Consider the following 17,629-nt stretch of genomic DNA (forward strand, 5'->3'; position numbering starts at 1 on the left):
AAACGTTAAGCGTTCTTCTACTCTGCTCCCTTGGACTGGAGTGCGTGCCACTTTCCTCTGCCTCTTTTTGTAAAATCTTGACATCTTTCACCCTTTTTGATTACATTTTATTCTCACGATTTGAACGGCTCTAACAGCCTAAAACAACGCAAACATTTTTCTTAGAGAAAGGAAAAATGCCGCCCAGAACGCTATATGAGGCGCTCATATCTGCCTAAAAAGGCAATCCCATTAGCCCACTTACGCTACTATTAATGAAACGTTACATATAAATGTTATATAACACTTAAAGGGCTACTGAAAGCCACTACTACCGACCACGCAGTCTGATAGTTTATATATCAATGATGAAATCTTAACATTGCAACACATGCCAATACGGCCGGGTTAACTTATAACGTGCAATTTTAAATTTCCCGGGAAACTTCCGGCTGAAAACGTCTATGTATGATGACGTATGCGCGTGACGTCAAGGGTTGAAGCGGAAGTATGCGGACACATTGTATCCCAATACAAACAGCTCTGTTTTCATCGCAAAATTCCACAGTATTCTGGACATCTGTGTTGGTGAATCTTTTGCAATTTGTTCAATTAACAATGAAGACTGCAAAGAAGAAAGTTGTAGGTGGGATCGGTGTATTAGCGGCGCACTACAGCAACACAACCAGGAGGACTTTGAGTTGGATAGCAGACGCGCTACCGTGAGTACATATTTTGCTTCCAAACATTTGATCGCTTGCCCGTACGTGCATGTCACGTACGTAACTTTGGGGAAATATATGTTTCTTGCCGACTCTGATGGCGGCCGGGGTGTCGTCGAAAGCTACAACGCGCACGGCTGTCCTCACCTTGACTTCCTCCATCTCCGGGCCGCCGACCGCATCTATGATCGGGTGAAGTCCTTCGTCGCGCCGTCGATCGCTGGAACGCAGGTGAGCACGGGTGTTGATGAGCAGATGAGAGCTGGCGTAGGTGGAGAGCTAATGTTTTTAACATAGCTCTGTCGAGGTCCCGTAGCTAAGTTAGCTTCAATGGCGTCGTTAGCAACAGCATTGCTAGGCTTTGCCAGGCGGTACAGCATTAACCGTGTGGCTACATGTCCACGGTTTGGTAGTATTGTTGATCTTCTGTCTATCCTTCCAGTGAGGGGCTTATTTCTTTTGTTTCTATCTGCATTTAAGCACCATGCTATCACGTTAGCTCCGTAACTAAAGTGCTTCGCCGATGTATTGTCGTGGAGATAAAAGTCACTGTGAATGTCCATTTCGCGTTCTCGACTCTCATTTTCAAGAGGATATAGTATCCGAGGTGGTTTATAATACAAATCCGTGATCCACAATAGAAAAAGGAGAGAGTGTGGAATCCAATGAGCCCTTGTACCTATGTTACGGTCAGAGCGAAAAAAGATACGTCCTGCACTGCACTCTAATCCTTCACTCTCACGTTCCTCATCCACAAATCTTTCATCCTGGCTCAAATTAACGGGGTAATCGTCGCTTTCTCGGTCCGAATCGCTCTCGTTGCTGGTGTAAACAATGGGGAAATGTGAGGAGCCCTTCAACCTGTGACGTCACGCTACTTCCGGTACAGGTAAGGCTTTTTTTTTATCAGCAACCAAAACTTTATCGTCGTTGTTCTCTACTAAATCCTTTCAGCAAAAATATGGCAATATCGCGAAATGATCAAGTATGACACATAGAATGGATCTGCTATCCCCGTTTAAATAAGAACATTTCATTTCAGTAGGCCTTTAACATTTTGCATTCTTGACAGGGAAAACATTTGTTATGATCGTCGTTGGTTTAATAACACCACAAATGTTGCCCTTCAGGACATATTTTTTGTGTTCTACACTTACTGTACACGCATGCGCATAGGTTGTATTCAGTCATGTGACTTTTGAACAGAAATAAACAAAGTGGTGGGCCACCAAACCAACAAGTGCCGCAAACGGTGTGCAAATTATTTGAGTATGCAAGGGGCCTAGATCTTCCCACTAAAGGCAGATACGAACTAAAAATGCAAACTATGCAATGGAATGGATCCCTATACGTTATCCAAAAACCTCAGCGTTGTAGATGTGCTGAAAGCTTCATTTATGATTGCTACCGTTGGTAAAAGATTAAACCATTTAGGTTTTGCTCACATTTGTTTTCTTTTAGAGTCGCGGACTTGGTGGTTTACGGAACACTCGTAGCAAAAATGTGTTTTAAGAACTCCAAAACAAGAAAAATAACAAATAATATCAAGATATTTAAATAGGAAATTAACGTTAAGCGTGTATCAAACGAACCTATAACAAAGTGAACAATGCAAACTTCTAAAAACTTTTGTAACGTCTTGCCATCTTTCACCATTCTTGATTACCTCTCGAGGAACTCTGAAGAAAATGTTATCCTCACGATTTGAACGGCTCCGACAGCCTAAAATAACGCAAGCATAGGGCATTTTTCTTCGAGAAAGGCAAAATGCTGCCCAGAACGCTATAACAGACGCTCGCCGGCCCACCATAGTTAATAAACCAGATTGGACGTCAAGTGAATGCAACCTAAAGTAGGGGATATACAAATCTTCAAGGATTCATTGCTTGACTGAAGATCTAACTCAATATTCATCTGTTTGGATTAGCATATTCCAATAAACCCTCTATTTTTATTACATTTTATTTTGATTCAACTCTTACTTTCTCCAATCAACCATCATCAAACTAACATACATGGAGAATATTTTAAATGTAGGTTTTATATTTTAAATATTAGTTTTTCGCTATTGTTGGGTTTTTCACTATTGTTAGTTCAGTGTCCTTGAACTAACAGAAAGGTCTCCGGTGTATTAGTATAATTAGTTCTATTTCAGTTCAAAATTTCATTTTTTCAGATGTACAGACGTGGATCACAATTGTAAGTACCGTATTTTTCGGAGTATAAGTCGCACTGGAGTATAAGTCACACCGGCCGAAAATGCATAATAAAGAAGGAAACAAACATATGTACACTACCGTTCAAAAGTTTGGGGTCACCCAAACAATTTTGTGGAATAGCCTTCATTTCTAAGAACAAGAATAGACTGTCGATTTTCAGATGAAATTTCTCTTTTTCTGGCCATTTTGAGCGTTTAATTGACCCCACAAAGGTGATGCTCCAGAAACTCAATCTGCTCAAAGGAAGGTCAGTTTTGTAGCTTCTGTAACGAGCTAAACTGTTTTCAGATGTGTGAACATGATTGCACAAGGGTTTTCTAATCATCAATTAGCCTTCTGAGCCAATGAGCAAACACATTGTACCATTAGAACACTGGAGTGATAGTTGCTGGAAATGGGCCTCTATACACCTATGTAGATATTGCACCAAAAACCAGACATTTGCAGCTAGAATAGTCATTTACCACATTAGCAATGTATAGAGTGTATTTCTTTAAAGTTAAGACTAGTTTCAAGTTATCTTCATTGAAAAGTACAGTGCTTTTCCTTCAAAAATAAGGACATTTCAATGTGACCCAAACTTTTGAACGGTAGTGTAAGTCGCACTGGAGTATAAGTCGCATTTTTGGGGGAAATTTATTTGATAAAAGCCAACACCAAGAATAGACATTTGAAAGGCAATTTAAAATAAATAAAGAATAGTGAACAACAGGCTGAATAAGTGTACGTTATATGACATATAAATAACCAACTGAGAAGGTGCCTGGTATGTTAACGTAACATATTATGGTAAGAGTCATTCAAATAACTATAACATATAGAACATGCTATACGTTTACCAAATAATCTGTCACTCCTAATCGCTAAATCCCATGAAATGTTATACGTCTAGTCTCTTACGTGAATGAGCTAAATAATATTATTTGATATTTTACGCTAATGTGTTAATAATTTCACACATAAGTCGCTCCTGAGTATAAGTCGCACCCCCCGCCCAAACTATGAAAAAAAACTGCGACTTATAGTCCGAAAAATACGGTAGTGCGAAATAAAAAAACAAAACTGAATGGTCACAGAAATAACTTAAAAACTGACCAATGTAACCTATATTCTTTTTGAATAGTGGATTTTGCCAAAATTGTAATTTTTCTCTATGTTGACAGACATAATATTGAAAATTACACGGGAAAAAACTGGATAACTGAATAACGGTAAATAGGTGCAGGAGCCTCACTGAGAGTAACAGAAAAAACATTATTACGGTAATTGCTTCAAAAAGTAGAACAACAAAATATTCATGTGATTACTGTAATCTGTGTTCAGTATGCAATATGGGTGTTAACAGTGTTTTTGTTTTACCATTTATTATTATTTATAGTGCAGTCATTTAGTGCAGTGGTTCTCAAAAGGGGGTACGCGTACCCCTGGGGGTACTTGAAGGTATGCCTAGGGGTGCGTGAGATTTTTTTTAAATATTCTAAAAATAGCAACAATTAAAAAATCCTTTATAAATATATTTATTGAATAATACTTAAACAAAATAAATGTTTAGAATTAAGTTCATGAATCCAGATGGATCTCTATTACAATCCCCAAAGAGGGCACTTTAAGTTGATGATTACTTCTATGTGTAGAAATCTTTATTTATCATTGAATCACTTGTTTATTTTTCAACAAGTTTTTGGTTATTTTTATATCTTTTTTTCCAAATTGTTCAAGAAAGACCACTACAAATGAGCAATATTTTGCGCTGTTATACAATTTAATAAATCAGAAACTGGTGACATAGTGCTGTATTTTACTTCTTTATCTCTTTTTTTCAACCAAAAATGTTTTGCTCTGATTAGGGGGTACTTGAATTAAAAAAAAATTCACAGCACTGAAAAAAGGTTGAGAACCACTGATTTAGTGCATAATATGTATTATTCATTTTCAGTTTTTCATTAAATTGTACTGTTGTTATTGTATATAAAAAAATATGTGCTGCAACCACATTATTTTCCCATTGTGGAAGAAATAGGTAATTTTTTGTCCCAGACACATTTTTTTTAGTTTGTTTAAAAAAACAAGTTACCCATGTCTAACTTTTATTTGTACATTGTTTTGTATTTTTCTCTGCATAATTACAGTTACCAGTTATTAAGTGATTCCTGTGGATTTTGGCAATGTGCATGCATGAGGTGCTTTGAAACTCACCTGATAGAATATAAAACATTTCCATTCTTAAAAATACGGAGCAACTTGTTGTCCGTTGTAACCCCATGGAAATGTGCTCCCTTCTCGTTGGCAAAAAAAAGATCCGGCTTCCAAATGGAGTCCAACATTGAGGGGTCCAAGTCCAAAGAGTCATCTGGATACTCTGCGTAGGCAAGCCTGGGATCGTTCCATTGCTGACGAAGGAAGATATTCACCCGGTAGTCCTAAAATGCACAAGAAAGTATTTGTAGGGATTAGTCCATATCACTTGGCCTTGTTTTACTGAAAGAAATGACCACCACAATGTACAATTAAAGCTAATATGAACATACTTAAAACAGCTGAGATTTTTAATGGACTTCTTTTTTTGGATTAAAAGACACTTAAATTACATTTTAATTAAATGGCAGGTTGGAGATGCGCAGTTTACAACAGTCCGTTCATCATCCATCCAGGTTTTGTCTAGTATGGAGAAAAAACACTGCCAGTAGGATTTTGTTTAAAAATATATATATATATATATTGACATTGAAGAAAGCTGTATTGGCACCGAAACAGGTTTTGGCTAAAATTAAATATCGGAAATTATCGGTATCGGTTTCAAAATTATCGGTATCTGTATCAAAAAGTAAAATGTATGACTTTTTAAAACGCCGCTGTGTACACGGACGTAGGGAGAAGTACAGAGCGCCAATAAACCTTAAAGGCACTGCCTTTGCGTGCCGGCCCAATCACATAATATCTACGGCTTTTCACACACACAAGTGAATGCAAGGGATACTTGGTCAACAGCCATACAGGTCACACTGAGGGTCACCGTATAAACAATATTAACACTGTTACAAATATGCGCCACACTGTGAACCCACACCAAACAAGAATGACAAACACAGTTCGGGAGAACATCCGCACCGTAACACAACATAAACACAACAGAACAAATACCCAGAACCCCTTGCAGCACTAACTCTTCCGGGACGCTACAATATACACCCCCCGCTACCCACCACCCGCCCACCTCAACCTCCTCATGCTCTCTCAGGGAGAGCATGTCCCAAATTCCAAGCTGCTGTTTTGAGGCATGTTAAAAAAAATAATGCACTTTGTGACTTCATTGTGGAAGTGCCATGTTGGCATTTTTTTTCCATAACTTGAGTTGATTTATTTTGGAAAACCTTGTTACATTGTTTAATGCATCACAACAGAATTGGGCATAATAATGTGTTCATTCCACGACTGTATATATCGGTATCGGTTGATATCGGAATCGGTAATCAAGAGTTGGACAATATCGGAATATCGGATATTGGCAAAAAAGCCATTATCGGACATCTCTAGTCTGTATCTTTGATTATTGTGACGATTTGGACATTTCAAGTGCATTTAATGTGAACTTTTAAATGAGGTGGTCAGATTGAATTGGTGTTTATGCGTGTATGGATTAACTGGCTGCAATATAAAGACAATATAACATACATCCATAAATGTGGATGCATATGCAAAAGTGCAATATATTTATCTGTACAGTAATCTATGTATTTATATCTGCACCTTATTGCTTTTATCCTGCACTACAATACTGTAAAGTTCGAGTTTGAATGACAATAAAAGGAAGTGTAAGTCTAAGTATGTCTTGCATTGCTCAACTTCTTTACATGGTGTTTTATTTGACAATTGATTGTAGTCTTTCTTTGTAATTACAGTTCCACACTTTTTGCTATATTCAATACCTGGTTCAATACAACACGTGCCTGTTCCTGGGAGGAAGTGATGTAATGGAGAGTTTAGCTGGCTGTAAATCCCAATATAGGACACCGGGTCACATTGGGTGTAACAGTAGACGTACAGTATTTACACAGAAATATAAAGTACTCAGCCAGACTTGGAAGCAGCGACTCAAGCCGCTCACTGGGCCTCGACGACCTCGTTGTTTGAGGATAAATGCGAAATGGTAGGCATTTAAGAGGACCAAAGGTAAATCACATCAAATATTCACTATTTGCTCTGTTAAATGCCGTAGAAGCAGTCAGTGACAAGCCATTTGTGTCAATAATCTCGACCCGAGTGAACCAAATGCTACAGGAATGCTAACAGGCTAACGCTCAATGTGTTGCGTTTGTGTTTTTGCCGCAAAATAAACACTGACATTTATTATTTATACATTATAATATAGAGCTGAAATGGACCATAATAATTCTCATGAATTCTTTATCTACTGAGGGTATGTTTCCCTGACTGTTGGACACTATGGACACAAGCCTGACTTTGCATGTAAAATTTGGTACACTTTTTTTCTTTAATTGAAACATTTGGCATGGAAAACATAAAAAAAAAGATTATTAAATAATTTTTGGAACCTTTAGAACAGGGGTCACCAACGTGGTGCCCGCGGGCACCAGGTAGCCCGCAAGGACCAGATGAGTAGCCCGCTGGCCTGTTCTAAAAATAGCTCAAATAGCAGCACTTACCAGTGAGCTGCCTCTATTTTTTAAATGTTATTTATTTACTAGCAAGCTGGTCTCGCTTTGCTCGACATTTTTAATTCTAAGAGAGACAAAACTCAAATAGAATTTGAAAATCCAAGAAAATATTTTAAAGACTTGGTCTTCACTTGTTTAAAAAAAGTCATTATTTTTTTTACTTTGCTTCTTATAACTTTCAGAAAGACAATTTTAAAGGAAAAAATACATCCCTAAAAATGATTTTAGGATTTTTAAACACATATACCTTTTTACCTTTTAAATTCCTTCCTCTTCTTTCCTGACAATTTAAATTTTCAAGTAATTTTTTTTTTTATTGTAAAGAATAATAAATACATTTTAATTTAATTCTTCATTTTAGCTTCTGTTTTTTCGACGAAGAATATTTGTGAAATATTTCTTCAAACTTATGATTAAAATTCAAAAAAAAGTATTCTGGCAAATCTAGAAAAACTGTAGAATCAAATTTAAATCTTATTTCAAAGTCTTTTGAATTTCTTTAAAAAAAATTTGTTCTGGAAAATCTAGAAGAAATAATGATTTGTCTTTGTTAGAAATATAGCTTGGTCCAATTTGTTGTATATTCTAACAAAGTGCAGATTGGATTTTAACCTATTTAAAACATGTCATCAAAATTCTAAAATTAATCTTAATCAGGAAAAATGACTAATGATGTTCCATAAATTATTTTTTTAAATTTTTTCAAAAAGATTCGAATTAGCTAGTTTTTCTCTTCTTTTTTTCGGTAGAGTTTTGAATTTTAAAGAGTCGAAATTGAAGATAAACTATGTTTCAAAATTTAATTGTCATTTTTTTCGTGTTTTCTCCTCTTTTAAACCATTCAATTAAGTGTAAATATCATTAATTTTTAATAATAACATAGAGTTAAAGGTAAATTGAGCAAATTGGCTATTTCTGGCAATTTATTTAAGTGTGTATCAAACTGGTAGCCCTTCGCATTAATCAGTACCCAAGAAGTAGCTCTTGGTTTCAAAAAGGTTGGTGACCCCTGCTTTAGAAGGTCCATCCATCCATCCATTTTCTACCACTTATCCCCTTCGGTGCCATATGTAATGTGGCCAGAAATGGTACTTCAATCACGGTCAACATTCTGTAGTCCCCTCCCACTCTCCATGACTGAGGTTGCCAGATACGCGTCCGATTCCGAATCCTACTCCAAGGAGCTTCAAATGGCAATCGACGACTCCTACGGTGTAGGTTTTTCTTGTTTATGCTTCTTGCAAGATGGTTTATTAAAGGCCTACTGAAATGATTTTTATTTAAACGGGGATAGCAGATCCATTCTATGTGTCATACTTGATCATTTTGCGATATTGCCATATTTTTGCTGAAAGGATTTAGTAGAGAACATCGACGATAAAGTTGCAACTTTTGCTCGCTGATTAAAAAAAAGCCTTGCCTATACCGGAAGTAGCGTGACGTCACCGAAGGAAGGACTTCTCACAATTTCCCATTGTTTACAATGCAGCGAAAGAGATTCGGACCGAGAAAGCGACGATTACCCCATTAATTTGAGCGAGGATGAAAGATTTGTGGATGAGGAACGTTAGAGTGAAGGAGTAGAATGCAGTGCAAGACATATCTTTTTTCGCTCTGACCGTAACTTAGGTACAAGCTGGCTCATTGGATTCCACACTTTCTCCTTTTTCTATTGTGGATCACGGATTTGTATTTTAAACCACCTCGGATACTATATCCTCTTGAAAATGAGAGTCGAGAACGCGAAATGGACATTCACAGTGACTTTTATCTCCACGACAATACATCGGCGACACACTTTAGCTACGAGCTAACGTGATAGCATCGTGCTTAACTGCATATAGAAACAAAAAAAAGAAATCCCTGACTGGAAGGATAGATAGAAAATCAACAATACTATTAAACCATGGACATGTAACTACACGGTTAAAGGCCTACTGAAACCCACTACTACCGACCACGCAGTCTGATAGTTTATATATCAATGATGAAATCTTAACATTGCAACACATGCCAATACGGCCGGGTTAACTTATAAAGTGCAATTTAAAATTTCCCGGGGAACTTCCAGTTCAAAACGCCTTTGGAGGATGACGTATGCGTGTGACGTAGCCAGTTTAACAGAGGTATGGCTTCTCCTTTGAAGCCAATACGAAATAGCTCTGTTTTCATCTCATTATTCCACAGTATTCTGGACATCTGTGTTGGTGAATCTGTTGCAATTTGTTCATTGCATTATGGAGAAAAGCTGAGCAAGCAAAGAAGAAAGTTGTCGGTGCAAAGCGGAGTATTTTGCGAGGGAAGTCAGCAACACAACACAGTCGGTGTTTCATTGTTTACATTCCCGAAAGATGCAGTCAAGATCGAAGAACTCGGACAACAGAGACTCTTACCAGGAGGACTTTGATTTGGATACACAGACGCAGACGCGATACCGTAAGTACGCTTCCAAACATTTGATCGCTTGCTATAATATGCTCGAGCTAGTAGCTAGGATCTAGGAGCTAGGAGCTAGCATAACAAACACCTAGGTGTTTGTTATGCGAGATTAATTTGTGGCATATTAAATATAAGCCTGGTTGTGTTGTGGCTAATAGAGTATATATATGTCTTGTGTTTATTTACTGTTGTAGTCATTCCCAGCTGAATATCAGGTCACCCCCGGCTCTCACAGCATCTTCCCTATCTGAATAGCTTCAACTCCCCACTAGTCCTTCACTTGCACTTTACTCATCCACAAATCTTTCATCCTCGCTCAAATTAATGGGGAAATCGTCGCTTTCTCGGTCCGAATCTCTCTCACTTCTGGCGGCCATCATTGTAAACAATAGGGAACTTTGCGGATATGTTCAATTGACTACGTCACGCTACTTCTGGTAGGGGCAAGCCTTTTTTTTATCAGATACCAAAAGTTGCGATCTTTATCGTCGTTGTTCTATACTAAATCCTTTCAGCAACAATATGGCAATATCGCGAAATGATCAAGTATGACACATAGAATAGATCTGCTATCCCCATTTAAATAAAAAAAATTCATTTCAGTAGGCCTTTAATGCTTTCCAGGCTGGCGAAGGTTAACAATGCTGTTGCTAACGACGCCATTGAAGCTAGCTTAGCAACCAGACCTCACAGAGCTATGCTAAAAACATTAGCTCTCCACCTACGCCAGCCAGCCCTCATCTGCTCATCAACAACCGTGCTCACCTGCGTTCCAGCGATCGACGGTGCGACGAAGGAATTCACCCGATCACAGATGCGGTTGGCGGCCCGGAGACGGAGGAAGTTAAGGTGAGTTCGGCGTCTAGCGCGTCTGCTATCCATCTCTCAGTCCTCCTGGTTGTTGCTGTAGTCCGCCGCTAATACACCGATCCCACCTACAACTTTCTTATTTGCAGTCTTCATTGTTCATTAAACAAATTGCAAAAGATTCACCAACACAGATGTCCAGAATACTGTGGAATTTTGAAATTAGTTTTTTGTATAGGATTCAATGGGTCCGTATTCTTCCGTACCAACCCTTGAAGTCACGCGCATACGTCAGCATAAAAAAACGTTTTCAACCGGAAGTGTGGCGGGAAATTTAAAATTGCACTTTATAAGTTAACCCGGCCGTATTGGCATGTGTTGCAATGTTAAGATTTCATCATTGATATATAAACTATCAGACTGCGTGGTCGGTAGTAGTGGCTGTCAGTAGGCCTTTAAGTAATTACGCCACATTTTACTGAAGTCGATTAGCCAAATGTATTTGTAAAGTTACGGAGCAATATTTTCGTCGGGAGTCGGGACAGATTGTTGGCATTACCCTGCTAAAATGTCTAGTTTGACCGCACGGACCATCATCGAAATAATTATATATATAATATATATGGCATAGGCCTACTTTGATGGCAAGCCAAGGCCAACACTAAAATTACCGCCACATTTCGTTCAGCATAACCCTATGTTGCATCCAACCTGAGGCACTGCATTCTCTTCCATGAACCACATCTAAACTACTGTAATGTCATCTGGTGTAACACCTTCCCTAGCTACCTTCACAAATTACAATCCATGCACAAGAAAATCATACGGGCCCTGTCACGGTCCAAGTTTAATGCCCCCACTTGACATCTATTCCATAATTATCATCTCTTAAGACTGACAGAGTTCAATATTTATCACAATGCTTGTCTAACATATCAAGTCATCCACAGGCTGAATCTCAGGCTCTGTAGCTTGGTTCCTATCTATTGTCCCCAGCATGCCCACAACACTCGTAACTTTGACCTGATATCAGGTAAACATCGTCTACTGGCTTGTACTGCTAAGCATAGCATCACACTAAGCATTGGTTGCAGGAACATACTTGCTTTGTTAGACAAGATCATAGACCGTATTGGACAATATAGTTTACATATGAACTATCCATTTCCATTTATTACAAGTAATAAGAAAATGTAAATGCCTTATTTACCTATCAAGGAGGAAATTAGCAAGTTTGGCGTCAGATGTAAAAATCTTCTCCGCGTTCAATCATCTCCATCTTTCAAAGGCATCCCTGATACATATCCTTGTTTTGTTCCTAGCTTTGTCATGAATAAGTTGAGAATCGTAACGACGCCTTTTTGGATTTACTAAGGTCTGACATGTTTAGTAACTTAACCAGTGGCAGTAGCTCGACGAAGGTGGCTGTACGTAACTGGCAACCTGGATGTGACACCCTCACTGACATTCTAATTGGTCAAACGGTGGTGGGCGGGGCATCGAAATGAAAACTAACAAGATTTCGGAGCTGCAAATCTAATTCGGAACTGAGCATATCCCGGCTGAACTACCATTATCAGTTATAGAGGTATTTGAAAAGAACATGATGTATTAATGCTTTTTGACATAGGGCCATTTAATGACTTTACATGAAAGTATTACATATGGCACCTTTAATCAATGACATAATTTCAACCAAGTAAATTCCCAAACAAAATGAAAATAGCAGAAGTTGGACCGATCTATAAGACTGGAGAAAAACACCAGTTAAACTGTTCGACTTTGTTATGTTCAAAAGAGACCATACATAAGCTAATACAAATAGCATAATACATTTACAAATTAAAAGAGATTGAAAAACAGACTATCGTTGAATCCAAGTAAAACTCAAATAATGCTACGTGTTAACTAGGGGTGTGGGAAAATTTGATTCAAATTTGAATCGCGATTCTCACGTTGTGCGATTCAGATTCGATTGTCATTTTTAAAAAATCGATGTTTTTAATTTTTTATTTATCAATTTTAATTTTAATTAAAAAAATTTAAATTAATCAATCCAACAAAACAATACACAGCAATACCATAACAATGCAATCCAATTCCAAAACCAAACCCGACTCAGCAACACTCAGAACTGCAATAAACAGAGCAATTGAGAGGAGACACAAACACGACACAGAACAAACCAAAAGTAGTGAAACAAAAATGAATATTATCAACAACAGTATCAATATTAGTTACAATTTCAACATAGCAGTGATTAAAAATCCCTCATTGACATTATCATTAGAAAGAAGAAAAAAAAAGAACAATAGTGTCACAGTGGCTTACACTTGCATCGCATCTCATAAGCTTGACAACACACTGTGACCAATATTTTCACAAAGATAAAATAAGTCATATTTTTGGTTCATTTAATAGTTAAAACAAATGTACATTATTGCAATCAGTTGATAAAACATTGTCCTTTACAATTATAAAAGCTTTTTACAAAAATCTACTACTCTGCTTGCATGTCAGCAGACTGGGGTAGATCCTGCTGAAATCTATGTATTGAATGAATAGAGAATCCTTTTGAATCGGGAAAAAAATAGTTTTTGAATCGAGAATCGTGTTGAATTGAAAAAAAAAATCGATTTTGAAGCGAATCGTGACCCCAAGAATCGATATTGAATCGAATCGTGGGACACCCAAAGATTCACAGCCCTAGTGGTAACAGTAGAGGAGAAACACAAATAGAAAAAGACAGAGAAGACATTGAAAGAGAAAAATACATCTAATTTTTGGTTGTAAAAATAGATCAAATGAACTGTAAATATCATATAGAAAATATACAACATAGAGTAGCAAGAAATATGTCAAAAATAAATAAATCTAAATATGTTCTGTTTCAAAAATCACTCTTTATACACTACTGCTAGCTGGCGCTACCATATCTGAGTTATTGTCTAGAACAGGGGTCGGCAGCCCGCGGCTCTGGAGCCGCATGCGGCTCTTTAGCGCCGCCCTAGTGGCTCTCTGGAGCTTTTTCAAAAATGTATGAAAAATGGAAAAAGATGAGGGGAAAAAATATATTTTTTGTTTTAATATGGTTTCTGTAGGAGGACAAACATGACACTAATTGTTATAACACACTGTTTATATTAAACATGCTTCACTGATTCGAGTATTTGGCGAGCGCCGTTTTGTCCTACTAATTTTGGCGGTCCTTGAACTCACCTTAGTTTGTTTCCATGTATAACTTTCTCCGGCTTTCTAGGACGTGTTTTATGCCACTTCTTTTTCTCTCTCATTTTGTCCACCCAACTGTTAACGTGGTGCGTGAAGGCACAAAGGTGAGTTTTGTTGATGTTATTGACTTGTGTGGAGTGCTAATCAGACATATTTGGTTACTGCATTAATGCTAGCTAATCGATGCTAACATGCTATTTAGGCTAGCTATATGTACATATTGCATCATTATGCCTCATTTGTAGCTATATTTGAGCTCATTTAGTTTCCTTTAAGTCCTTTAAATGTATATCTCTTGACACACTATCTGTATGTAATATGGCTTTTAATTTTTTGCGGCTCCAGACAGATTTGTTTTTGTATTTTTGGTCCAATATGGCTCTTTCAACATTTTGGGTTGCCGACCCCTGGTCTAGAAATATGGGGAAATTAAAAGTATGCTTCACTCACCAACCAAAAAAGGTAATTTAGAATAACAACATTGGCTATCGAGAACATTCAAACCCTTTTCTTTATTGAATCAAAAATATTGAAATTCAATGATGTGGGTGCATTGGCAAACAGCCAAACCTATGCACCAAGCAAACTACAACCTGCTATCCAAGAATGTACACACCATTTTTCTCAACAAGAGGGAAACAGAGAAAATTGTAACTTAAAAATGTTTATGCATGTCGCATCTGTGTGATCATGTTTTGTTTAAGTTATGTTCTACTTGGTTTTGGACTCTTTTTAGTTCCTGCTTTTCATTCCCTTGTCTTGTTTCCATGGTTACCCATTAGTTTCACCTGTTCCACGTTTGGACTCATTGTGCACTCTTGACACACTCTCTACACACCATTACGATCCATGCCCTTTTCTTGTCAAAGTAAGTTTTTTGTTTATTAATGCTACAGTTAGTGTTTTTGTTTCATTGATCATAGTTTCTGCCATTGTGCAAGTTTTGTGTTTATTGCCAAGTTTGTTATCTCCGCTGTGAGTGCCTTTTGTTTGTACTTTTTTTGAGTTAGAATTAAAAATGTATTTAAATTCACGTTTTGCACGCGCCAATTTTCCATTGCCTTCTGGGAGAACAAACCACGCCATAGACCCAGTCCTGACAATGCACATACAACAGTTAATCATATATCAGTACGTGGAATAAAAGTATGGAATGGATTACGTAAATAAGTCAAATGAAGTACTAATATGATCCAGTTTAAGAAACTGTTCAAACTCAGTGTTTAAAAAATCCTGATAAACATCTTGAACCTTATCAAAATTTTATTTCATTATGTGAAACAATTTACTTAACTATTTATTGAGAGCTATTTATTATTTTCGATTTAAATTGTGTACAAATTGAAGTCAATTATATTTATATAGCGCTTTTCTCTCGTGACTCAAAGCGCTTTACATACTGAAACCCATTATCTAAGTTACATTTTTAAAGCAGTGTGGGTGGCACTGGGAGCAAGTGCCCAAGGACACAACAGCTGTGACTAGGATGGCGGAAGCGGGGATCGAACCTAGAACCCTCAAGTTGCTGGCACGGCCGCTCTGTCAACCGAGCTACGCTGCCCCAAATTGAGAAGTGCAAATATGTTATTAATTGCAATGAAATGGAAAAGGGGTAAGATTAAATAAGGTCTGCTTCTTCCTACCCCTTTTCGGACATGTTATAATGACAAACTGGAAATATCGACCACATTGTAACTTTATGCATGTTCGAAATAAAACTTAAACCATAAACCACATCGTTTTGTATTGTTTTTTTTACTTACACTTTAGTAAAATAAATGACCTAATATTGTTTATTTACATGGAATCAATGTAGAATATACAGCCTATAATAGCCGGATTTATACAAACGACCCTGAACTATGAAATGTCGTGGAAACACAAACCAACTAAACATTCCTGAACTTTTGGTGCAAAAGGGCGTATTGTGACTGTTATAGTTGCAGCATGTACATGTTTCATTGATCTCTGGTCCTCAAAAGGGGGGAAAAAAACAATGCGACCTTAAATCACAAGAGGTTGGCTAAAAAATATGCACCTTGTAGTTGTTTTAAACTATCCTGCTCTGAGGTCAAACGCTGTAGTTTGTCCCTTTGTGCTGCTGTCACACACAGATCCAGAATGGATTAGGAGGGATTGAGTGTGCAAATGAAAAAAAGAAAAAAAAAAGGGTAACAGCAATACATCTGTTTAACATGGATGGCGTGTGCAGACTACAGTGAACAACCCTGGCTTTAAGCCCTCTTTGTGTGTTTGCATGTATTTTTCAAAAAGTGTGTGTGTGTGTGAGAGAGAGAGACAGAGAGAGACTGTAGCCAGTGGGAGAGTGAAAACGAGAGAGAGAGACACACACAAGGGGGACTTACATTATAGATTCAAAATTACATTTAATTCTCTGACCTCCACATTTTTGTTTCCACTTCCAGGGATAAAATATGAAACTACAGATTAAAAAAGGTTGAAATGCAAGTGGTCACAAATATCATTACACAAAAGGTTCTATTATAGACAATGAATACTGACTTTATTTGATGTATTGTCTCATAAAACCACAACCTGCTTACTATAAAATAAAATAAAAAGTAGATAAAGCTAGAAAAAGAAGAATAAGTATTTGTTACAATATTTATTTAACTGATTGGACCAATTTGTTAAACCAGGGGTCCCCAAACGCCGGCCCGCCAGCGTCTAAAATCGGGCCCGCGGGAAGTCCCAAGTTTAAAAAAAATTAAGAAAACATTTTTTATTTTTTTTAAATCTGTCCTTTCTAATCCATTTTCTACCGCTTTCTACTCTCGGTGTCTCCTAGCCGCTCAGGCAAATCATATTGTCTAAAAATGCATTTTCCCATGGATAACGTGACATCTTCGCCATACATACATACACACATACACACACGCACACACGCACACACACACATATGTACATACACACACATACATACATATGTACATACACACACACACACACACACACATACATATATGTATACGTATATACACACACATACATACATACATATATGTATACATACATATACACATACATATATGTATACATACATCATACTTGCCAACCCTCCCGAAAACCTCCCGGAAGAAATGTTCTCCCGAAAATCTCCCGGAACTCAGCCGGAGCTGGAGGCCACGCCCCCTCCAGCTCCATGCGGACCTGAGTGGGGACAGCGGCGACAGTCTGTTTTCACGTCCGCTTTCCCACGATATAAACAGCGTGCCTGCCCAATGACGTTATAACTGTAGAATGATCGAAGGCGAGTTCTTGGTTTCTTATGTGGGTTTATTGTTAGGCAGTTTAATTAACGTCCTCCCAGCGCGGTAACAACACACAACAACAGCAGTCACGTTTTCGTCTACCGTAAAGCAGTTTGTCTGCCGTAAACAGCAATGTTGTGACACTCTTAAACAGGACAACACTGCCATCTACTGGATAGCCTCCGGGACACTGAAATTCAAGTATTTATTTTATTTATATGTATAATAAAATAAATATATATACACTACCGTTCAAAAGTTTGGGGTCACCCAAACAATTTTGT

General features: G+C 37.6%; 1 protein-coding gene across 3 annotated transcripts in view; it reads right to left on the minus strand.

The window, feature by feature from the left end:
• Positions 1–17,629, minus strand: part of glra3 (glycine receptor, alpha 3) — a 128,490-nt gene that overhangs the window by 54,762 nt on the left and 56,099 nt on the right. For all 3 annotated transcript variants that reach the window (XM_062027208.1, XM_062027207.1, XM_062027210.1), the window contains exon 4: positions 5,117–5,340. In XM_062027208.1, the coding sequence (XP_061883192.1) occupies positions 5,117–5,340 (224 nt within the window). The remainder of the gene's footprint in view (positions 1–5,116; positions 5,341–17,629) is intronic.

The sequence above is a fragment of the Entelurus aequoreus genome, linkage group LG18, assembly GCF_033978785.1.
Source record: "Entelurus aequoreus isolate RoL-2023_Sb linkage group LG18, RoL_Eaeq_v1.1, whole genome shotgun sequence".
NCBI lineage: Eukaryota > Metazoa > Chordata > Actinopteri > Syngnathiformes > Syngnathidae > Entelurus > Entelurus aequoreus.